Genomic DNA, 24,991 nt, shown 5'->3' on the forward strand with positions numbered 1-24,991 from the left:
GGTGTGGAGGCTTGGAAAGTCTTGGAACTGAGGGTTCAACCCTCCAGCACAAAGGCTGAAGCCCAACCTCCTGAGAAAAACGGTCGAGTTGAGACTCGAGTTAAAAAAAAAAACTCGAAAACGACAAAAAATAGATGATAAATGCGCAAAAAAAAGAAGAATTAGTATCTGAGCGAGTAGCTCAGGGAGTAAGAAGACAGACTCCCAAGTGGAAGGTCGCAGGTTCAAGACCCGCCACTGGCCTTTTTCTTTCTTTGTCTTTGTCAGGATTCTGAGAAAAATTTAAGAAGGGTCTGGTCTTGAACCAGCGACCTGCAGCTCCATAGGCAAATCCTTAACTCACTGAGCTACAGATCAGATGAAAAGAAATAATTTCGTCGTCCCTTTGTCTTCGTAGTTTCCCACTGACCACACAGGCGGAGCCAAGGCGGAGTCTGGGTGGAGTCAGGGCGGAGAGTAGGCGGGGAGGTGGGTGGGGGAGTAGAGGGGGAGGCCGCCACCCACCTCCCCGCCTACTCTCCGCCCTGACTCCCCCCACGGCCCACCACAACTTCCCCCGCCCGACGAGTTTTTCGAGTCTCCACGAGTTCTTCGAGTCTCCACAGGTTTTCCCGAGTTTCTGGAGTTTCCACCAGGTCGGAGGCAGAACCAGTTGTCATGAAGAGGTGTTGAAGTCGGCCAGGATGGACTGACTTTTTACAGCGACTAGAAGGAAGACCACTAGAAGAGCAGGTCTTTAACCATCATCCATAAAATCCATGGAGTCGCTCCAGAGAAATGAAGGGAGGTCAACTTTTATCAACCTCCATCCAGATGTTCAACTTCATATCTTTACTTGGACATTTTTAGCACCACAAACCTTTAGCATCACACTTTATTATCATTTATTAGGACTTTAATGGAATCCACCAGCAGATTTACTTTTTGTTGACAAACTTTATTCTTGTCGTCATGGGACTGCAGTATTTAAAACTGTTCCTTCTATTTGACCTCATGTTTATTAGCTTTAGTGGAGAAAGTTATTTTAATTGTCGATTAGTCTCTTAAAAATCCAATACTAAATTGGATTAGTCCAGAGCTTTAAATTTCTTACTGTTATATTTTAAGTATGACAAAAAAATATAAAAATAAAGCATCTTGAGAAAATTTGACCTGCAACTGGCGTTATATAAATAAAATAGAATTTAAATTGTATGTATCTTGTAATGGAGTAATTCAGCCATATATGTTGGAAAACACATTTTCTTTGTCCATTAATCTGTCGTTTTCTCCAGTAATTCATTTCTTGTTTTGGTTTATAAAATGTCAAACCCAAATATATTGTTTACTGTCATAAAAAACCAAAAAGATTTACATTCATGATGCAGGAATCAGGCAGTTTTTCACTTTTTATCTTAGTTTAGTCAGAAAGATAGTTGATAATGTGTGAATTGTTGCAGCTTGTGAGCCGTAGAAGGTTTTAATCTTTGGGGCCGAGTGTCAAAAAACATTTAGAAACCAACATCACCAAAGCACTCAACAAAGGGAAATTCAACTTTTGCATGACAATGTCTAATTAAAGGACATTTATTTCCAATGTAAATGTGTGATATTCATCCTCTGGAGCTTTCTCTTCACATCGTCTTCTACCTGGACTGGTTTGGTCGGGAGCATGTGCAACAAACATTTGAAAAACTGCACTTTAACATCAATGAATGACACTGAAGTTTAATCTCTAGATAAATGAGACTGAGTCTGGATGTGCTGCTCTGTCATTAACTCCTACGTTTAGGGAAAGTTCAAACAAAACAGGACAGTTCAGATAAGACTTGAGAATGAGCTTATTTTGAACAAACATCTCAGACTTTCTGAGCTTCAGCACCTATAGCAAGATATTTTAACAACAAGTAACTCAAGAGATCCAGAAGTTGGAGAGAGTTAGCGTTAGCTGAGCCAAAGAACATGTGGGATGCTAACCTAGCCAACATTTCAGACTTTTCTCTGTGAATTCTGAGAAATAATTTCCTATTTAATGACAGAGCTACACATCTTAACTCAGTCTCATTAAAACAGACTCTAATTCAGTGTCATCCATCCATATTAAAGTGCAGTTACCCAAAATGTTTGCTGCATGAGCTCCAACAAAACCTGTCCAGGTAGAAGGCCACTTTGACAAACAGGAAGGGGATGATTCCAAGCAGATTTATAGACGAGGGAACCGGACTGTGCTAAGTGTGGTCGAGTATGAAGGGGTGTTTTGTGGGTTTTTAAGGCTGATAATGATTATTAGTGAGACATTTGGAGCAGATAATCATTTGTAGTAAATGAAAGTATTTAAAATCTTGGAGTTAAACTTACAAGAACACAAACTTTAACAGAAAACTTTGTTGATACGTTTTTGTTTTGTTTACAGATGTTAAGTTAAAGGAGTTTTATTCGTGACATATAACCAATCAAATCACTCCAGAAGACAGAGCGACCACAGGTAGATTAAGATTCAGAGACAAAGTAGCACCATTTTTAAATGTATTTATTACCGTAAATCAGTAAAAAATAACATACTGATAATCAGTAAATCAGTCAGCCCACAATTACTACAATTCTACAATGTATGTCTCTTTCCTTCGACTTGTTATTTGTACAATATACGATGTATATGATGGCGTTTTTTCATACCAAAGGCTATACTATGATGTTTTCTAAGAGACATACGATGCTACTCCGTTTGTTCTGGCTCTGGGCTGCTGCACTCCTCCTCTGTTGTTTTCTGGATTGTACTCAGCTGCATACCTTCGTCCAACCGGCCTCCATTGACTCGTCCCGCCTGCCGTCTCTGGAGCTGAAGCTAGATTGGAACAGACCAAAGTACAGTCCAATCACGATGCCAGCTGCCTCTCAAAAGGCTCCTTCATCTGGCAGGTGGTTGCACTTCTTCTGAGGGGAAGCTGAGCTGGCCCAGCAGAACTTTGGAGATGTGTTCCAGTGGTTGGTGGATGTGTGGGGAGATAGAGAGGGACCTTTGAATTGTTCAGAAAGGAAAACAGGAAACCCATTCGTAGTTTTAGTTTAGAATGCTACTGCGGTGTGTTTTTGGGTTTTAAGAGGTGAACAGGAAGAGGTTTTTTTTTCGTACCGATTATCTTTTACTTCGTTCCTGGTTGGAATGCCCATCAATGTCAACGTGAACTGTTTATTTATTTTTATTTTACTAACACCCATTTGCTTTTAACCCCCTCACATGTTGTGTTGTTGTAAACTTACTCTTTCAAATACATACTCGTCTAACCCTCTGGAAATCAGCGTTTGGACTGTTTTTGTGTTGCTCCTCAGCTACTTCAGACACCTGGGACATAACGTTTTGTGGACCAAAGAAAATACTATGACGTTTTTTGGACCAAAGGCTATACTATGACGTTTTTAGAGCGACATACTATATTATGACGTTTTTAGAGCGACATGCTATACGATGACGTTTTTAGAGCGACATGCTATACGATGACATTTTTTGGGTGACATGCTATACTATGACGTCTGTTGGGCGACACTCTATACTATAGGCTTTTTAAATTGACATATTACTATGACGTTTTTTTGTTTTAGTTTTTTTGTTGTTTTTAAGCACATATAAGAATTTGAGCAGTTTTAAAAATTACTATACTTTTACTTGTGCAATGAAATATTATTCTATGGCATTTTTTAGATTACATATTATACTCTGATGTTTTCTTGAATATACTGCACTATGACATTTTTCAACCACATATCATACATGACAATTTTAGGCAACATCCTATCATTTTGCACTTTTTGAACCACATAATAATCTTTTTTTTTGCCAAGCTATACTATGAACTACAGCCCATACTATGTTATTCTTGAAAAGCATACTATACTTTGACATTTTCTGAACTCCATCCTATACTATGGTGTTATACACAGAGTGCTTTGGTTACATGTTGATTTATAATCTAGATTTTTTTTCTGTTTTGTTTTTTGACAGGATTACCACAGACCTGACTGTGAACACTGTTGACACCCACCTGAGGGAGACGCTGCCTAAGATCTCAAGGCTGCTTGGTCGTGGTCTTTCTGGTCCTGCTCCAGAACGCCTTCATCAACTACATCTTCTTTTGAAGAGGCCCTCAGATGCTGCAATCTCTGACCTTAAGGAGGAACTGCTACTTTCACTCTGTAACGAGATGGTGGTTATTTTAAAGACCCAGCTCCTGGCGGCTTTGAGTTAAAGTTTAACACCCATCAAAACGGGTGTTAATACAGATTTAACTACAGACAGTTAAATCTGAGCTGTCGGTCAGTATTTCAAACATCAAGTCTGACCCCGGCTGCCCTAAAGCACGCTGTGGGTGAAACGGAATCTTCACTCTCCACATCACCGACAACATTGTCACACTCCAAAGCAGAGTATCTGTCTGCTGAAGTGGACTATAAATGTGAAGAATCTGAGCAGCAGCAGACTGTGAGCAGCGGAACAGATGTGATCACAAAGCAATCATTTTCTTTATTCTTTTCTGGTTGACTTGATGCTGTCAGATGCAGATGTTGGAGCTGATTCTGATCTTTCAGGATAAAAAGCTGCTTTTCCTTCATAGACTTTTCAGGAAATTATTCTCTCAGGTTTTCTCTGCTATTTATATTTTTATTATCTGTGATTATTTCATTATTTCTTTATTGTAAAATAAAGTTTGAGGCATAAAGACTCATTTAGTTATTTTATTCCTGAAATCTTTGACGTAGCAGAACTAAACTTCCATTTTCCTTCTTGTACTTCTGATACTAGAACTAAACGTATCTTCAACACGGATCATCTGCTTTTAATGAATCAGCAGCAACATCACAACAACAAATGAGACAATTTTCAACAAATTAATGAAACTGATGTCATTTAAAACTATCAGTCTGTTTTAGTGTCAAATTAAAGCTGATTACTGACAACTAGAACATTAACGTTACTGTTTTAATCACATTTAAGTTTCCTGAACGTTACATTAATGTCAACCAGCCACAATTTTACGAACTTAATGAACCACATTACAGGAACACAACAAACTTCAGCTGTTTACATGAAACTCAACACATTAGCTTGATGCTACGTTAGCTTTAATCAGGCTACGACGACTGAGCAGCTAGCTCGGTTAGCATCGCTAACATTAAAGCTAATATTTACTATGCTAACTTTCTTCTCTGGTCAACACACACTGAAACAAGCTCCACCAACATCTGGAGTGCATGGCACACATTATATCTGACACTAAAGCTGCATATAAAGCGCATTAAAAGCGGCACCGATACGAAAATAAACATTAACTTACCAAACTATCAGAGTCCTTTCAGTGTCTGCTGGTAGAATCCGCCGAAGGTAGAAAACTGGCTAAAACAAGCCAACGGGCAGGAAAACTGTCTGTGGAAAATGTTCTGCTGCTCCACCGATAAATAAACCAACAGTTATTATATCAGAATTAATCCAAACGAGGAGAGCAGAGTCTCTGCTGCCTCCTCCATAGAACCTGTCAATCGTTCCAGACCGGACTGTCAATCAAGTAGTCCCGCCCCCTGGCTTCGCAAAACTTTAACGCTCGATAATAAAATTAATATTGATTTATTTTAAGATCGATCACCTGATCTCTCATTTTGACCATAAAAACTAACGGTAAAAAATTATATCCAGTCTATGCACCGTACTCTGTTTGGCTCCACACTTGCTGATGACCACTTCCGGACTCAGAAAATGAAAAAAAGGACATTTTTTTCGTTTCTGTCTCTTACTGATTTTACTTTCTTGTTATTCTAAATATAAAACAAAAATCAAAGCATTTTTCAAAAAATCGTATGTCCCTTTTTGATCATGAAAAGGAAAAACGCCTTGTATTTCAATTTAAATTTTTGTATTTTAAAACGAAAATCAAATAACCACTTGTTTTTTGTTTTTCAATACCCGTTTCAGAACGGAAAATCCAATTATCAGATCCGTACGGACCCTGAGGGCAATTTTAAGCTTAAGCTAAAAATCTATATGTTTTTAACATGTGTTTGAAGATAAAAAAGGATAAAATTCTCAGTTATTCTTTCTTTACTTTATTAATATATCCTATTTAAATCAGAGAAATTAGAATTTTACATAGTTTTACATAATTCTTTATTATCAAATTTAATGTAGTAAATTAGAAATTGATATTATATTGTAAGAAAGTAACTGTAATACTTAAACTACACAGGTAAATTCACATAATACTGCAGGGCCTGAACCTTAATAATTAGACGTCATGTTTTGTGTGTACTGTGTAGATAACAGTGCCTTGACTTGACTGTTGAGGTTTTATTATTTATGGAATTTCATTTTTTTTAACATTGGAAAAAACACAAAATAAGTAGATTTTCACGTATGAGCAATAATTACAGCAAACACCAACAAGTAGAGAAATTTGGTAAAATGATTAAAGGATTTAAAAAGAAAGCTTTTGCAGTCAGTGGATATGCTTCTTTACAGTCTTCAATAGTTAGTTGTCGTGACCATTATGCTTCATATTTTTTACATGCTTTGGTAGAAAAGGTCACTGAGGGCAGATTAAGTTTAAATTGAAAATTAATATTATTTCATGCCATTCTTCTGGAAATCAGTCAGTTATGTGTCTGTCACATTTGCTCACATGTGTTTTGATATATTTTAAACAGAGAATGTTGAAACAGTGTGGAAGTTGGAGAAGAGAAAAGCTCCAGCCCACAGAGGAGGAGGAGTTAATTTCTCCAGAAATATAACTCACAAGAAAGACTTTTTCTGTAATATGTGGTGAAAACGTAAGAGTAAGACTTTGAGGGAAGATATGAGTAAACAAAGACATCAATGATTTTAGATTAATTTTAACCTTAACTTTGCTAACGTTAAAATTCATCTAATACAACAACACAACAGTTAGCCAAAAGTAAAAATGTATTAACTGGCTAACTTCAGGTTAAGCTAATAATGTGAGTTTATTTATCTCATTTTGTTCCGTTATTTTTAACTGTCAACACTGTAGTGTACATAAGAAGTTTTGGAAAGAGAGAAAAAAAAACTTGTAGTGTGGTTTCTACTTTAAATATGAGCACAGTTAATAAAAGGTTCAATGGATGAAAAGGTTGGAGTCAGACCTGATTCTTATTGGTGTCGTGGTTAAAAATGCATCAATGTCTTAATCATTTAAGCATAATGGAAACCGGTTTAGATGCCAACATGAGAAAAAAATTTTCAGAAAAGTGGGGGTTTAAGTACAACATCTGACTTTGAATGAACCCAACAAATCAGTCGGGGGGTCAAGCGAGTTCATAAAGATTGATTCAAGGTAACTCAGTCTGGCTAATCAAGTACAGGTTCAGCTATTTGGGATAATTGCAGCCTGAGTGGTCAAACATGGATCAAATTGATACACTTTGGTAAAACAGAGTAGTTTTCTATTAGAAACGTATGAAGAATTCAAACATCTAATCACCAGAAAAGATCAAACAGCTGCCAGGAGCATCGACACAGGCTGAAAAAAAATTACTGGTTGATTGAATATATATATTCATTGCCTGTTTAAGAAGAAATGCCCTGTGTAGATTTTATGACAACTCCTTTATTCTGCACTTCATCAACGAAAAGAAAGGCTATGACTGACCAAGACCGACACGTGGGTTTAGATCCTTATATCTAGATCTAAAAATATTTGCCACCTTTTACCAGTTTCAGATCTACTTTGATGGCATTGTTTTAAATGTAATGTGAGTTTAAACATGGTTTCCTTCAGGGGAAATAAAGAGAAGTGAATATACACTACTGTTCAAAAGTTTAGGGTCACTTAAAAATGTCCTTATTTTTGAAAGAAAAGCTTTTTTTTTTCAGTGAAGATAACGTTAAATGAATCCTAAATCCAGTCTTGACATTGTTCAGCTCTGTGTTTGTAAGTGTGGCTGGTTGAACTAAAGACACCTGTGTGACTTTTATAACTTTTAAAGGGCACCAAAGCACCTTTTTTCTTTTTTAAATGTGTAAAAATCTTTCTGCACCTCTGCCATCTGTATACCTGCCTGTGTTTTCTATATTGCTGTTATGCAAGCCGTGGTCTCTAAGAGAACTGTGACTTGGGAGAAGATTTGTTTTTCAGCAATAAATGGGAAAAAAAAAATCAGCCAAAGCTAGACAGAAATGGTTTGGCAGTACAATACTGTTCAAATAATGCTCTGGACGGTATGGTACCATGGTGTGTTCCAACACCACTTTTATGCAGACAGAGGGGGTTGGAAGTAATGAAGAAAAGTTGGGACACCTGTAGGATTTGGCAGCACCAACTTTCAAGGCTTGATCAACCTCCATTGCTGCAGCTTGTTCCCTGAAAATATAATTCTGAAATGTACATTATGCTTCAGTTTTGGGTAACCTCACCTTTTTTAACCTTTGGTAGTTCACCGCTTACCTTTGTATTATTTCAAGCCATTCACTGGACTTAAACTACTTGGATTTCAATTCTTAAAAATGGAAAAAATGGGACCTTCAATTACCAGAATTCAACAATCAGAATTTGAAAAATAATACAGCTGGTATTACAGATATTCCAGTCCATCACAAATGCACTTTAAACCTTTTCACTCTATGCCCTATGATCAGAGGTGGGTAGTAACAAGCTACATTTACACATCTGAATCTGAATTTACTCAGTTACATTTACTCGAGTAACTTTTTGAAAAAGTACAAAAACACACCACACACAAATTGCCACATAAAGTTTTCTTGTTGCATAAGGATCCGGTTGGCCTACCTCTGTTTTTTTAAATTATCTTGTTGTTGTGTGCGCATTTCTAGGAGAAACGTTGACCTTCCGGGCCTTCAAGGAACTATGAATCAATCAAATCAAGTCACTTTTTGTCATTTTGCCAGACTTCCAGCCGTAGTGTAGGCACCATCGAGCCAGTCTGTCTTTACTAGTGTCTGACTACAAAAGACACCCACTTTTCTTTCCTGAATGACTGCCGTCCGCGGTATGTGAGAGCCCCAGACGCACACAAAGCCACACAAGGTGCTGTCATCTGAGGCCAAACACAGTCTGACCCGACTCTCCAACAGACCTTAAATGGACCCTGGGAGACACACAGGTGAACAACCCAGTCGTAGAGCGGTTCCCCTCGCCTCCGGAGGACTGCTGCTGCGCCACTGTCGAGCTCGTCGTGCTCATTGGCAATGCCTTCATGCGCTGGAGACAATAATGAGCACTGATGAATAAAGATGAATAAATGAGCATGTCGTAGCCAGGTATGTGGAGTGCTGCTATGCCATCCTCCAGCTGGTTATCCTAATTTGGAATACATTTATGGCTAGGGGGTGCAATGATGCATGAAAAGCCAAACAAATAAATGAGCATGTTGTAGTAAACTATACTGGTGTCTGACTGCTGTTGATTGAGAAATGTATTCATTATCATTTCAATAAGTGAAATGTGATTTTGAATAAATGAGCATTCACAACAGTATTGTGGTCTCTTATTTCTAATCTATACTTTTGCTATAACAAACATGTTTTTTAAAACAGCCAGTAAAAACTATTCTGCACAAACATCTCTTTAAAACAGCCAGTAAAATGTTGCATATTTATACAGTATCATGCCAGACTGCAGAAAATGCTGGTATCCTTTTAAAGCCAAGTAATAGTTTTACTGCAGCAGCACAGTCACAAGAACTCGTAACAACCGACTTTATATTTAACAGTTTATTACATTTTATTGTGACAAGGAAACAAGTCTAATTTGCAGTCTGGTGACTATCTGTCCTTTGGAGGATCCTTCTTCATGCGTCTCCTGTGATACCTGTGAACAGTGAAATTAATATTCATCAGTTTGTGGAGTCGTTTCCTGCAGAAAATGAAAAATGTCCTGACAGCGTGGCTTTGCAGACCTTCGTCAGCACGTGTATTAAATGTGTACTTACTGTCCGACTGGATAAAAGCGGTGTTTGGTGGTGAAGAACATTTTGCTCAGCTCCTCTATAGTGGGTCCCTGTTTGTCCTTCAGCACCTCCTTGCTTAGGTGGGCCTTTAAAACCTGATCGTGGGTCTCGGCTACGTTGGTCAGGGGGTCCGGTCGGTCGATGGGCTGCAAGGATTTATGGAAAAGCAAAGTTTGATCCAACACATTTCTCTTATTTTGTCATTATTCAATGTTTTCGTACAGTTCTGCAGCAATTTCCATCATATATTGTGTACTGTATGATGGCAAATCCATATTTTACAGTTCACAAAATTCTCATTTACAGATGATATGGTCCCTTTTTGTATTTCTATATTAACTGAGAGCCGTTTCATGTGAAGGTTTGTCTCTTAGTTTAGTGCTCGGTTCTAGAACAAAACTCTGTCAAAACAGTTTTGCAAAACCCAGAAAGACTGAACCTGACCAGCTTTAAGACTGAACGTAACACTTCTCAAATAACAGTTGTCCTTGCAGATGCACATTACAGCAGGTCCTCGACTTACGTCACAGTTCTGTTCCTACAGACTGATGTAAGTCGAATTTCGCTGTTAAGTCAGAACTCCGGCGAAAACATAAACAAAGCTGTTACGTGCATCACGATATCAATCAGTTCTTTGGAAAAGTCACGAATACGAACAACTTTCACGCATGTCTGAGTTATTTTACAAGAAGATAACAGAATATTGTAACGGATTGTTGTTGAAGTTTCAATGTTTATTATTCAGTTCCAGATTTACCTAATGTCAGTGAACGTGCCATGTTTAGTTAGCTCACCTCTGATTGGCTGAGAGTCAGCAGTAGAGAGAGCTGGGAACTGTGGCTAATTCTGGAGCTAAGTTATAGTTTATTGTAGTTATTTTGGTGTTGGCTACGGCCCACTGTAGTCTGTGTGAAGGTTCAATAAATGACCAGAGAACCAGATAAAGTCTCACTCATTCATCACAGAGGGTTGCTACAATATGTTGGACCATTTTTGCAACTTGACCGATGTTTGTTGGTGTTTCGCCCCTGTTCTGAGTGTCATATTTTTTGTAATTTCACTTCCATGGAGATGCCGTCAGAAGAGTCTGACTTACGTTTGGGAGCCAAAATGAAGGGCAGAAAGTTAGTGAATGTAGCACAATCCAAGGTGTTGTACAACCGGAGAATGTAAACAAAGTCGTCTTATAGCGCCGCATGACGACGTATTCATCCGCTCCACTCAACTAGTTCCACGTAACCAGTTCCAAAGTAACGATGAAACGCCGTAGGTCGATGACGTCATAAACCGAGGACCTCCTGTACTAAAATGAACCCCTGAAGCACTGAGCTGAAGAGAATCTGCTCAATAAAATGACGGAGAATAAATTTCTTTGGTTAACCTCACACAGTGAGACTCATTAATATGAAACCAAAAAATACTCTCTTACCTGGGTGAGCTCATAGGGGATGTCGACAGTGGGATGGAAGCACACTATGGTTTTCCCGTCTGATGTCACACCGATTTCCACATTACTGAATCCAAGAGATCAGAAGATCAGTGCCCACATCACAATGTAGCTTTTCTAATAAGAACAATTTCAAAACTTGATGACAGCACCTAATATTTCTCAGACTAGATTACAAAATGTGCACGCTATGCTGAGAGATGCCTTGGAAAAGATCCAACATGTTTCCAGAGTTACATTTATAAATAGCATGATCAAACATTTTTGATAGAAAATCTTATTTCTAATTACTGGTAACCACTTTATAGTTCCTCCTGCACAATCTATAAGCTTAAACTGCATCCACAACAGCACTACTTCTCTTTGCTTATCTGTACAAGTAGAATAACTTTATTTTTTTCTTGAAGAACTAAAATGGAATGTTTTTAGGTTTTTTTTTTTATTAAAATTGCCATACAAATAGGTGCATTTTCACTCATGAATTCACAAACCGTCATTGTGATTAACGTACCAATTAGGATCATCAAGTGAAGAAGTGCTGGACTTCTGTCTTACTGGCACCAAACAAGCTGCAACAGAAAACCAAACACAGATTTAACATATATGAAACACGATTTGTTAGATAAACGGACACGTTACTTAGGATGAAACATTGGCGGCCTCAGCCGACCTCGTAACTGAACACTTTCAAGTTATTTCAGGGTAAAATGAGCATGAGTTTCCATCCCATTTTCTTTCTCTGCTTACTTCAAAACCTGCTGCCTGGCTTGAAAGGCACATTATATAAAAACAAGAATAAAAAAAGCAAAAATGTCACTATGCATCAGAGCCAGGAACTGTAAAGGAATCTTCGCCTTGAACTTATGGTTGACGTGTGGTTTCACGTATATATATAAATTTGAATTTCAACAAAAATAATTAACGCTAAGGCAAATATAAACAAATAATCACATAATTCATCTTGTAGAAGCAACACTCTCTACAGCTCAAGCGTATTCACTCAGGAGAAATCTACAAACGGGTAGTTTAGGCAGCAGCATCCTTATTTGTGGAGTTACGAGGTAAAATCAAAACTGTCAATGTGGCAGTTTGGTTGATGTCATGCTCACGCCTTAAGCTCACAAATATTGTCAAATACATGTTTCTAAAGCACGATAAATGGCAGATATGATTGAGACACGATAAAACGCTTTCTGGTGGAGCAACATAACTCGCCAGTCATCAAATTAAAAGCTTTGCCACGAGGCGAAGGTCATTTTTCAGTGGCAGCATGATCAGGTTTTCCTAACTCCGTCACATTTAAAGTGTTCATACAGCGAGGCTAAACAGAAAAAACAATAATAATGATGATGTGCAGTCCTGTATTTAGCAAGATGAATGCAAAAAGAATGCTTTGCGAGAGTCTTATTCATTTGGGGAGTGTATGTATATATATATACACACACACACACACACACACACACACACACACACACACACACACACACATATATAAGCTTTAAACCTGGATATTTCATCAAAATCACGATACATGCATGTATCTGCAAAAAATCCTGATAAATAAGTTGTGCTTGTTGCTTGAACAGTCAGTAAAAAAATAAAAATTCGAAGGGAAAAAATACACAAAACACAGTTTTTTAAATAAATAACATATGGTAATAAAATACAATTTTAGCTCCTTCTTCTAAAAAGTGGATCTAAATGATGGTAATTTATCTCCAGCAGGTTCAGTGTCATACTACTTCTTTCACATCTCAGCTATTTTTCTTTTTATTTCTAAGTACAACACTATTGTCTTTTAAACATATTCTTCAAACGTTCTTTAATCAAAAGTCTTTCATGAATATTTGTTTTGTGGCTGTGTTACATTATCCTTTTTGTTTAATTTCTGTTCAATAAATTAATCATTTAAATAATTCTATTTTCCTGTGTTTTTATTTTCTGGCTGGTTTATTTATTGCTGATTATAACTTACATTGTTATTGTTTTTCTGCATCCCGTTTGGGTGTTAATATGTAAATACATCACTTTATTATCATTGATTTTATTTCTGTACTAAACAGTGTTGAGAGTTTCTGTTTTCTGAGAAGTTACACTCTTCCACACTATAAATAAGGATATTTGGTGTTTTTTCCCAGCACATAAATATATCTTTGACAGTAAAAATGCATTTAAAGCGAAGTAGACAACAGAGTTTACAGCTGAACTTGTCAAGGTTAGCTGCTGCTAGCCTCTGTTAGCGGCTGTTAGCTTCTGTTAGCCTGCTAGCTGCTGTTAGCTTCTCCCTCCGTCTTTGTGTCAGAATCCGTAAACTGAGTGAAACTAAAACGACTCAAAAGGAAAAGAAACAAAACCAGAGAACTTACTCTGAACACATCGCAGTGCGCTGCCGTTAGAGAGTCTTGTCAGGAGACTGTGAAGTTTACACAAATGACCCGACGCCATGCTCGATTATTTTGGATGGTGCATCAGTGTAATAGTTCCGACTTCGCGCTCCGACTCAGCCTGTTTTTGTTCCGCTTTACTTCTGACCTTTCCAGCGCATTTAGTTAAAGAAATATTACGAGTTTATATCGTTCACGATGAACCAACAGTGGGGTCTTTAGGGATTTTAGGGAATTTATTTATTCCAGTCAAATGTCGTAACTGCTCAATACAGAACTGTTTTTATGTAATACTATCCTCCACTCACTCAATGACAGTTAGCAAACTGTCTTGTCAAAATACACCCAAGTGCAATTCATTGTGAATGTATTCTTCAATTTATGTTGTTAGTATCCTTGTGTTCTTTAGTTTTTCTTATTTATATTGTGTATGTATCTTTTATCTTTAATTTATAGATGTGTTCTCTTGATTTTTCTTACTGTCACTTTGCTGCTGTGACATTGGAAATTTCTCCTTGTGGGACTAATAAAGGATATTCTATTCTATTCTTTTCTGATACATAAATCTGAAGAAAATCCATAATAAACATGATGTATTTAAATATTAACCCTAAAGAGGAAAACTGGAGACAAGCCAATACGACCTACTACTAACAACTGTATTTATACAGCACATTTCTTAAGAAAGTTACAAAATACCTAACAGAATAAAATATAAATAAAAAGAATTTCTAATAAAAAAGACAAAGATGACAAAAACTTCCAGAGAGCATTTAAATGGAGCTCACAGAGCAAAGATTATTAAGACACACAGGCCATTAAAGAAGAGAGAGGGAGGACCATAAGACACAAACATTCATTGGGGTCTTTTGATAAAAGAACATTTTAAGCACAGAAAAATAGTAGGATGACTATACTTTGCCCAGCTCACAGTATTTTATATTAATTTTACTCTAAAATTATTTGTAAAATGGTACAACTATCAGGTTAAAATAGAAACGATGTGTGGACTGCAAGACCACCTCTAACAACTGATGAATGAAAATTATTAGTTTATTTTTAAATTCTATTAAACACTGTCATGAGCTGTGACATTTCTTACTTTTTTGACAGGACTTTTCAGGACGTGTGAACCAAGTATTTGATTCATTGAAAAGGTTTCTAATTTTTAACAGAATGTATTTTAACTCCATTTTTTTTCCTGGGTTCTGAAAAAGAAGTGCAGACTACAAGGGGTTAAGAACAGCAAGAACGACGACAGAAACAATATTTATAAGTCTGATAAACTGCATTTATTTATTGAATACGCAGCATTTTGAACAGTTGATTATTTTTCATTTGTCTTCTGTTAATGTTTTACTTTGCTACTACTTATTACCAGGAAACCCAGGTAAACATATCCCACTGTAAATCAGTTTCTTGTGCGTTTTTCATGTGAAAATAATCTTAGTAACACGTTACATTTGTAATGTAGAAAGAAACTGAAGCAGTTCAAACATTAGCATCACTGCTTCCACCCAACAATCAAAAAATAAATTTACTCATATGAGTATAAGCGACACCGTTTTACTTTTTTTTAACACATCTTTGAATATTTGTCAGCGTCGATATAAAAAGCTGATAAAAATGTCTTTGTGTCCTTTCAGCCTGGTTTAGAAACACTTTGGTCTGCGTCTCTGTGCAGCATCTTCCAACCATCTTCCTGTGACGCTGCAGGGTGAACGACGAGGCACAAGCAGATCAGCTTCACGTGTTTCCATGGCAGTTCAGTTTATTCCTGATTACTGCTGCTTCACTAGGAGACCTCCATGTCTGCTGTGGCTGCACAACTCGAAGCCTGAGAGCCGGTATTTGCCACCAAACGTTCTCGACTGCCGAACACCTCAGTCACTAAAAACAAACACACACAGTTAGATTCAGGCATCATTACATTAACTACACAAATAAATAAAAGCAGAGCGCTGTAGGATACATTGGCCAGATTCCAGTCAACAACTTGGAGTAAAATGTTTTTATTATTTAACATTTAACCCTCTAGGGCTTGGTGGTTAGCGCTGTTGCCTTATAGCTACAAGATCCCCAGTTCATGTCCCGGCCTTCCTGGGATCTTTTTGTGTGGAGTTTGCATGTTCTCCCTGTGCATGCGTGGGTTAGATTATACGTTCATTAATATGCACTGTCCTGTCCAAATAAATACATTTTTAAAAAAATGAATCATGAGTTTTTCAACGGTCCTTGAACTAATCATCAGTGATGTGAGAAAACTCAGATAGATCGATAGATCGATAGACAGACAGACAGACAGACAGACAGACAGACAGACAGACAGACAGACAGACAGACAGACAGACAGACAGATCGATAGACAGACAGACAGACAGACAGACAGACAGACAGACAGACAGACAGACAGACAGACAGACAGACAGACAGACAGACAGACAGATAGATAGATAGATAGATAGATAGATAGATAGATAGATAGATAGAAAGACAGACAGACAGACAGACAGACAGACAGACAGACAGACAGATAGACAGATAGACACAGTTCAAAGCATATTCGGTAAAAAATTAAAATTCTGTTTTCTGCAGAACAACCATGAAGCCACTGGTGCTTTCATTTAAACCAACAGTCATGTGAAAAACATGAAGGGACTTTTTGACTGAACTAGGCTCAAGTACAGGCTGTGGTGATGAAAGTATAACATCTATAGCATGTAGAGTCATTATTCTTTCTAGTATTGTTCACACCTATGGGCAAAATGTTGTACTGTAATGTTGTTGAATTTTCTTTCCTTTGTTTTTCTGATTTATTCATTAAAACTGCATCATGCTGCACAGAAAACAGTTCTCTCTACTTCTATTCATGGTTGCAGCACAAAAAATGACACGACAGTGAATAAAAATGTGAAAGTAAAAAAAAAAACACAGTTTAGTGTCAACTTTACCTGCTGCAATGTCACTTATATTCCAAAGCCGTAAACCGTCCTTCTGCCCCCCAAAGGCGTAAACGAAGGGCAGGTCGGGGCAACAGGAGGCACAGAACAGAACTCCCTATTCACAGGAGAACAACATTAACGTCTTCATGACTTTAACGGGACTGAACACCTCAACAACAGAAGATCTAAATCAAAGTTCGCACCATCTTCATGTCTCTGGAGTGCACCAGGTTGGGCTTGTTGCCTAAAATGTCCCAGATCTTGACGTGTTTGTCGGCTGATGAGGTGACCAAACATCCTTTAATCTGGCTGCTGAGGTCCAAACCTGCAGGAGGTTCAAAGAGGTTTAGATGTTATCACTGTACCTTTAACTCTCCTGTTGTCCTCATTTACGGGCACCAAAAAATATTGTTTCCTTGTTTGAAAAAAAATCTAAAAAATTCCCCAAATTTGTGAAAATTTGCAAAACCTTCAGGAAGAAAATTCCAATAATTCCTTAAAAGTTTTATTTTTAAAAAAATCCCCAAAATTTGGCAAAAAACATCTTGTAAATATTTTCAAAATATTAGTAAAAATCTTCCCCCCAAAAATCCTAAAAATATCTAAAGTGATTACATATATATCAGTAAAACTTCTAATATTTTCTTTAAGAACATTCACATAAAAATCAACCAAAATCCAGCGAAATTCGCTGGATTTTGGTTGATTTTTTTGTGAATGTTCTTAAGAAACATTTTAACATTTCTTTTTTTCCACCAAAAAATGTTCAAAGATTTCCCAAAAATGTTGAAAATGTGGACATCAGAAGTTTCACTGTGAAAATATATACATTTTCCCACATTTTCAAACTTTAAAACAGGTCAATTTTGACCCACAGGACGACATGAGGGTTAAAACACATCAAGTCCACCTTAAACACACATGAAATTAACTTATAATGATGAAGAAGGTGTATTCAGGATTTCACCAACTTAATTTACCTGCTTATTTTGCTTTTAGGGTCAAAATGGATCTTTACAATCCAGCCACAAGTAAATAAAAATATAAATTTCATCTAAATGCTCTAACACTTGTTTGATTGATGACTAAAACAGGGAAATAAAGGTTGAAGCTGGTTGTTCTGTGCCACCCAGCAGTCTGATTTTTTCCAAGTCGGTGCTGGTGTTTACTCTGCGATGCTACATCTTATATTATAGATTCTGCTTCACACACTTGTACCAACCTGACACTTCCTCGTCGTGAGCCCTCAGGGTGAACACGGGTTTATCTGAGCGAGCGTCCAGACAGTAGACAAAGCCGTCCTCCGTGCTGGCCTGAAACACGGTGAGTCACTTCACAAGAGTCTTTACAGGAATGTGACGGACAAAAGGGTTTTCATTGAGGCCTAGCGTGATAATTATTCATCGTCTAATGAGCTCAGATGAAAAATAAAAACACTGAGCAGAGGATATCTGTAGCATAACAGCGTGACTCTGACACAAATGTAATAACATAGGGACATAAATCAGTCACTTACGAGGAAGTTACAGGGTGAAAAGTGGTTCCAGACCAGACGCTCCACTTGTCCACTGAACCTCCAGGTCCGGTAGCTGCTGTCTGGACTCCGGCAGTCGTAAAGAACGGCCGTCCTGAAGAGACAAAACGCAAACTTCAAACCCTCGTTAATGGGGAACAACCTCTAATGAACAATGAGTGATACCTACTTGTCATATGATCCTGATATTAAAGTCTGAGCTTCAAACGGGTGGAATTTTAACGTCTGGACCTGAGAGATAAAACATCGTCAACTGTGAGAATCTAATACCAATTATAAGACGGAAATTACATTTTTACCTCTCTCTAAGTACCTTGTCAGTGTGTTTACGCAGAGTTGTGGCTGGTTTTCCTTGAGACACGTCCCACAAGATCACGGTCTCATCTGCAGATCCACTGGCCAACACATTCCTAAGAAACAGAAGGTTTATCTGATTTACAGGAACAGACTCGCACATACAAAAACATATTTACTAGAATGAAGAGCATTTTGTGATGTGTGTGTGGAGATTACATTTTTCTTGCACTGAATCAAAAGTGGGAATACGAACCTGACCAGTTTGTTCCAGGATAAATCCAGCACCGCATCTGTGTGGCCCTCTACAGGTTCAGCTGCTGCCCCCTGCTGGTGATGAAGACAGTCAGCAACGTCATAATGATGACGTTAAACGGCAGGAAATGAAGTAGGACAGCAGGACGAGACAATATACATTAATAAATAACAGTAACAGAACTCAAAAAAGTCTCCATGTGCAGCATGACACAGTTAAAATGACATAAATTAAAAAAAGAAACAAAAGTTGCATTTGTTATATTTTTATTTTACAAAAATCCCTGCCAAAAATAGCAAGTGAGCAGGTAAAGCTTTTGAATACAGGAGTTACCAACAGTTCTGCATACTGTAGATATTTCACTATGTTTCCTAAACACAGCTTGCAGTTCAACTGAAAGTCCCTGAATTTAGTCAGTAATGACTAAATAGTTACAGTGAGGACAGCAGATTTTTCAGATTTTTGCAGATTCTGATTAGAGCGAATGCTGGATTTCTGCAAAAAATGTTTTAAATGATACATGTAGAATTCAGGGATTCTGATGAAATTATAACAGAACAATATGTTGCAAATGTATTGGTTCAAGGACCCCAGGAAAGTTGAAAATCCAATAATTGTTTTCTGTTTTTCCAGTTGGGTTCTGGGGTTCAGAGGGTTAATAATATTGCCATGTGAATGTACACAAATCTAATTAAAAAGTCATCAGATTCTTAAAAACTGTCCTGATTATTTCCTGACTCCTACAACTGGTTGTGTAATGTTATGAGAAACTCAACACTTGTGTACCTTTTTGCTCTTCTTCTTCTTCTTGGCAGCTTTTTTGCTCCCCAGAGAGAAAACTGGCTCCAAACAGTCGACCACGTCCAGATCCCAGACGTCGATCTGAGGAGTCATGTTCCCCACGGCGGCGTAGTTGGCTGCAGTCAGAAATCACAGAGGAGACGACTGGTTCGTTGTTTTCACCCTCATTCAACCAGGAAATCAACTGAGGCACATTTTGTCTTTTGGAAAAGTCAGAATGTTAAAGTTTCTTACCTGGTCCTTCACCGGGGTTTGGGTCGAAGTTCAGCCACTCCACACACAGTGGATACGCCGGCAGCAGAATGTCATGATGGACGTACAGAGAATCCTCCTCAGAGTTATAAACTGCAGAGGAAAAACATAAAAGGAAAATAAAAATAAAGGAAGAGAGAACGTACAAAATAAAAAGGACATAATGCAGAGTAGAACACTGAAACTAATTAAAGCTAAAAGTAAACTTCACATAAAACCAAGTCTGTAAAAGAGGGTTTTAAGAAGTGCTTTAAAAAATGTGACTGACTTTAAGTCTCGACTTTGGAACGACCAGAAAGATCCACCTGAGGATCTGAGCCTCATACGGTGTCAAGAGATCATAAACGTAGCTTGAGCTGAGACCCTGGTGAGCTTTAAAAGTGATCCGCAAAATCTTAAAATGAATTCTAAAACGAACAGGGAGCCATTAGAGGGAAGCCAGGACAGGTGTGGTGTGATGTCGTCTGCTAAAAAAGGTAAGAATATTCACCATAGATCTCTAAATTACAGCAGTCCTTCTCTGCTTTCCCTGCCAGGATCAGGTTGTCACCTGGTTTGATCTGGAAATCTTCTCGCTCATACTGGTCCTAGAGTAGGAAAAAAGCAATAAAAGTAACTTCACTGCACTAAAAAAATCTAATTTAAGATAAATCTGAAAGATTTATCCACACGTCTTTGAAGAAGAAGTCTTACTGTATCTTTGATGGTGATGTACGGATCCTCCTCGTTGGTGCTGAACACCGTGAGTCCAGCCAGACTGTCGCCAAGATTAGCCGTCACTGCAGCAGAAACAAACAAAGGTTCAGTCTGTACGGGAGAAGAGTAAAAAATCCACTGAAGAACTGAAACAATCCCACAAAGAATCAGCGTCACCTGTGTCCTCTTCGTCGTATTTATCCAGGCCGTACTCTGCCAGTTCATCGTCTTCCTCGTTTCCTTCTTCATCCTTTGGAGCTTCAGCTTCATCAGCGATGTTACTGCCACTCGGTTCGGGAGGCAAACCTTCGTCCTCCTCCTCTTCCTCCTCAGCTGCCAGCTCCCTGAGTCCCAAAATGAAACGTCACTTTAAACATTCTGAATCTACACAGAGAAACAGTCGCACAACATCAGCTCTCACTAATTAGCAAAACATGCAGACATTTTTAATATGAAACTAAAGTGTGTGTTTATGTTTTCTTAACGTACCCCAACTCTTCTTTAGCCTCAGTGATGATGCGCTGCAGCTCCTCTTGGCTCAACTCCACCTGGAGTTACATGAAGCAACTTAGTACATACGTTTTAGTGAACAGAGTAATGTTGGATTAGAACGAAGACAAGTTTAGTTATACGGCACGTTTTAAAACACCCTCAGTTGAACAAAGTGCTGCACATGTTACACACGGGCCACAAATGACAAAACCAAGACACAAAATGACAAAACCAAGACACAAAGTGACAAAAACGAGCTACAAAGCGAGAAAAATGAGACAGGAAACGACAAAAACGAGACACAAAATCACAAAAACAAGACACAAAATCACAAAAACGAGACAGGAAAGGACAAAAAGAGACACTAAATGATAAAACGAGACACAAATCACAAAAATGAGACAGGAAATGACAAAAACAAGACACATAATGACAAAAACGAGACAGAAAAGGACAAAAAGAGACACAAAATCACAAAAACAAGACACAAACTCACAAAAACGAGACAGGAAATGACAAAAACGAGACACAAAATAACAAAACCACGACACAAAATCACAAAAATGAGACAGAAAACGACAAAAACAAGACAGAAAATGACAAAAACAAGACAGAAAACGACAAAAACAAGACACAAAGTGACAAAAACGAGCTACAAAGCGAGAAAAATGAGACAGGAAACGACAAAAACGAGACACAAAATCACAAAAACAAGACACAAAATCACAAAAACGAGACAGGAAAGGACAAAAAGAGACACTAAATGATAAAACGAGACACAAATCACAAAAATGAGACAGGAAATGACAAAAACAAGACACGTAATGACAAAAACGAGACAGAAAAGGACAAAAAGAGACACAAAATCACAAAAACAAGACACAAACTCACAAAAACGAGACAGGAAATGACAAAAACGAGACACAAAATAACAAAACCACGACACAAAATCACAAAAATGAGACAGAAAACGACAAAAACAAGACAGAAAATGACAAAAACAAGACAGAAAACGACAAAAACAAGACACAAAGTGACAAAAACGAGCTACAAAGCGAGAAAAATGAGACAGGAAACGACAAAAACGAGACACAAAATCACAAAAACAAGACACAAAATCACAAAAACGAGACAGGAAAGGACAAAAAGAGACACTAAATGATAAAACGAGACACAAATCACAAAAATGAGACAGGAAATGACAAAAACAAGACACGTAATGACAAAAACGAGACAGAAAAGGACAAAAAGAGACACAAAATCACAAAAACAAGACACAAACTCACAAAAACGAGACAGGAAATGACAAAAACGAGACACAAAATAACAAAACCACGACACAAAATCACAAAAATGAGACAGAAAACGACAAAAACAAGACAGAAAATGACAAAAACAAGACAGAAAACGACAAAAACAAGACACAAAGTGACAAAAACGAGCTACAAAGCGAGAAAAATGAGACAGGAAACGACAAAAACGAGACACAAAATCACAAAAACAAGACACAAAATCACAAAAACGAGACAGGAAAGGACAAAAAGAGACACTAAATGATAAAACGAGACACAAATCACAAAAATGAGACAGGAAATGACAAAAACAAGACACGTAATGACAAAAACGAGACAGAAAAGGACAAAAAGAGACACAAAATCACAAAAACAAGACACAAACTCACAAAAACGAGACAGGAAATGACAAAAACGAGACACAAAATAACAAAACCACGACACAAAATCACAAAAATGAGACAGAAAACGACAAAAACAAGACACAAAACAACAAAAACAAGACACAAAACGACAAAAACAAGACACAAAATCACAAAAACGAGACAGGAAAGGACAAAAAGAGACACTAAATGATAAAACGAGACACAAATCACAAAAATGAGACAGAAAATGACAAAAACAAGACAGAAAACGACAAAAACAAGACACAAAGTGACAAAACAATTTTTGAAAAAGCTCATTTTATTATTGTTTACCTAATTAGAAGGTGGTTATTGTTAAATTTGTACAGTTATTTAGTTGACATTTTAGTGATATCCAGTCATTTTTTATTAATGTGATTGTTTCCATAATAAATAATTATGGAATTTTTAAATACATGATCATGATGAACATAAAAAAACATCCGTTTTTTTAACTTTTAATAAAAATATATATAAGATATATCCCACGCACTTCAAAAGTCCCTCAATTTTATCTTGACCCACCTAAAGGTGTCCCTGTTAGGACCCTAAATACAGCTTTCTTTCTGTTTTTAGACTCACAGCAACCACATATTATTACTTTTAGTTGAATTTGTCAAATTATTCAAGTGCATCTTTTCAAATAAATGGAGTCTGAATGATTTTTCCACAGATTTTTCTAATGATTCTGACGGTTACTCTTAAAAAACAGACATTTAACGTAAAGTATTGCTACCACATACATGCTACTACACGACAACGTCCAAACGGACGGTCTCAGGTTAGATATGATCTGAAACGTGACTGTTAAAGACTTTCATCTGCCATGTTGACAGATTAGCCACCGGTGGGCTAACATTAGCCAGCTAGCTCAACATGCTAACGCTACTTACTTTGTCCGGGGTTTCCTTGGCAACGCCTCGTTTCACCCAACCGACACAAGTGATCTGAGAGCTCATCCTGGACAAACTGACAGTATAACTGAATGTAATCTAATCTGTGATATGAACTGTAGTTTCAGGGATGCTACACCTCAAATAGGAACACACGTGAAGTAAGCGGGTCCTGTGTCGCATCCAGATGACGTCAGAAGCGTTCAAAACTCTGCCTGATTGAAAATGTAGGAGGAAAGTAATATAATAGCATACAGGACTGACAGAATGCTGGATGTAGGAGGATAAAATGTTCTAATTTTGTTAGGAAACACAACTTAAATGATCTGGAAAAGTTAAATTAATGAGATCCGGTTTCATTATTCTTTTACTGACAATATTTTGTCAAAAAAGAGTCACTAGTCTCTTTGTCAGCATTGTTAAGCAGCTGCATACTCTAGAGCAGGGGTATTCAACTAAAATTCAAAGAGGTCCAGTCAGAGAAAATGTATTAAAGCAAAGGTCCGGAACATCATAAAGTCTAACTTCAATTAGTGTGATATATGATGATGTAACCTAGAAGTTTTATTAGCGTATGCATGTAATCAATAACTGACCATCAAATCAAATAAATTCAGTACAGTTCAAAAACATTTTGACAACATTTATTAACAATTAACTTTTGATATAACTGTACATCTTAAAATTAAGTGCAGAAGTTGAAAAAATAATGACTAAACAACCCAAACCAGCTTATATACATCTTTAACAATACCTAAATCTCAAAAAATGTAAACAATTGAACACTTTAACATTTTTTCCCTCCCTTGTTACTCCCCTTATATCCCATGCTGCTTAATGGGAGAACTGAGCTGCAGTTTGCCCTGCCAGTATTTTTTGAATTGTGTATTGTGGTCTGAATGGTGTCAGGGTCGTTTGGAGCTCATTGGTCAGTCTGGAACCTTATTCAGTTTTGTCATGTTTGTTATGTTCATAGTTGAGAAAGGTGCCTCCAGCTGTATGTTGAGCCAAACATGGTCAGCATGTGCAGGACTATTTCCCTCTCGCTGTCGCTTTATTCATTTCCTTTTTTGTCTGTCTCTCACCTCTCAACTGTTTTCTGAACGCAGAGCTGTGATGTTTAGCAGCTGAATGCAGAGACTTCATTGGCTGAGTAGCGTCACGTGGGATGGCTGAACTCGTACGTAATTGGTCTGTGTGTTTCCTGAGCTGATAAACTAATGCAGTAAACACTGGGAAAGCTGTGCCGGTGTTCCAGTTTAACTGGTGATCAGGTTAACTGGTGATCAGGTTAACTGGCGATAGTTTCCGTCTCCAGATGTTCCGTCCGCAGATTCGTCACGATCAGACCTGGAT

General features: G+C 37.6%; 2 protein-coding genes across 3 annotated transcripts; both read right to left on the minus strand.

The window, feature by feature from the left end:
• Positions 1-9,697: 9,697 nt before the first annotated feature.
• Positions 9,698-13,917, minus strand: mrpl42 (mitochondrial ribosomal protein L42). The gene is made up of 5 exons (XM_023290254.3): positions 13,762-13,917; positions 11,907-11,964; positions 11,378-11,462; positions 9,931-10,094; positions 9,698-9,809 (listed from the first exon to the last, which is right to left on the minus strand). The coding sequence occupies exons 1-5, from the start codon at positions 13,838-13,840 to the stop codon at positions 9,764-9,766; spliced, it is 432 nt and encodes a 143-aa protein (XP_023146022.2). The 5' UTR covers positions 13,841-13,917; the 3' UTR covers positions 9,698-9,763.
• Positions 13,918-15,048: 1,131 nt separating this feature from the next.
• On the minus strand, positions 15,049-23,821 carry pwp1 (PWP1 homolog, endonuclein). Of its 2 annotated transcripts, none has more exons than XM_023290248.3 (15): positions 23,636-23,821; positions 21,044-21,102; positions 20,732-20,898; positions 20,552-20,637; positions 20,349-20,445; positions 19,841-19,951; positions 19,592-19,722; positions 18,806-18,876; positions 18,569-18,665; positions 18,425-18,486; positions 18,238-18,349; positions 17,944-18,034; positions 16,925-17,046; positions 16,731-16,836; positions 15,049-15,669 (listed from the first exon to the last, which is right to left on the minus strand). In XM_023290248.3, exons 1-15 carry the CDS (start codon positions 23,699-23,701, stop codon positions 15,575-15,577), a joined length of 1,473 nt encoding a protein of 490 aa, XP_023146016.1. In that variant the 5' UTR covers positions 23,702-23,821; the 3' UTR covers positions 15,049-15,574. The 2 variants fall into 2 exon arrangements, with proteins under 2 accessions (XP_023146016.1, XP_023146015.1); XM_023290247.3 differs by having other exon boundaries at positions 18,806-18,879.
• Positions 23,822-24,991: the final 1,170 nt, after the last annotated feature.

The sequence above is a fragment of the Amphiprion ocellaris genome, chromosome 21, assembly GCF_022539595.1.
Source record: "Amphiprion ocellaris isolate individual 3 ecotype Okinawa chromosome 21, ASM2253959v1, whole genome shotgun sequence".
Lineage (NCBI taxonomy): Eukaryota > Metazoa > Chordata > Actinopteri > Pomacentridae > Amphiprion > Amphiprion ocellaris.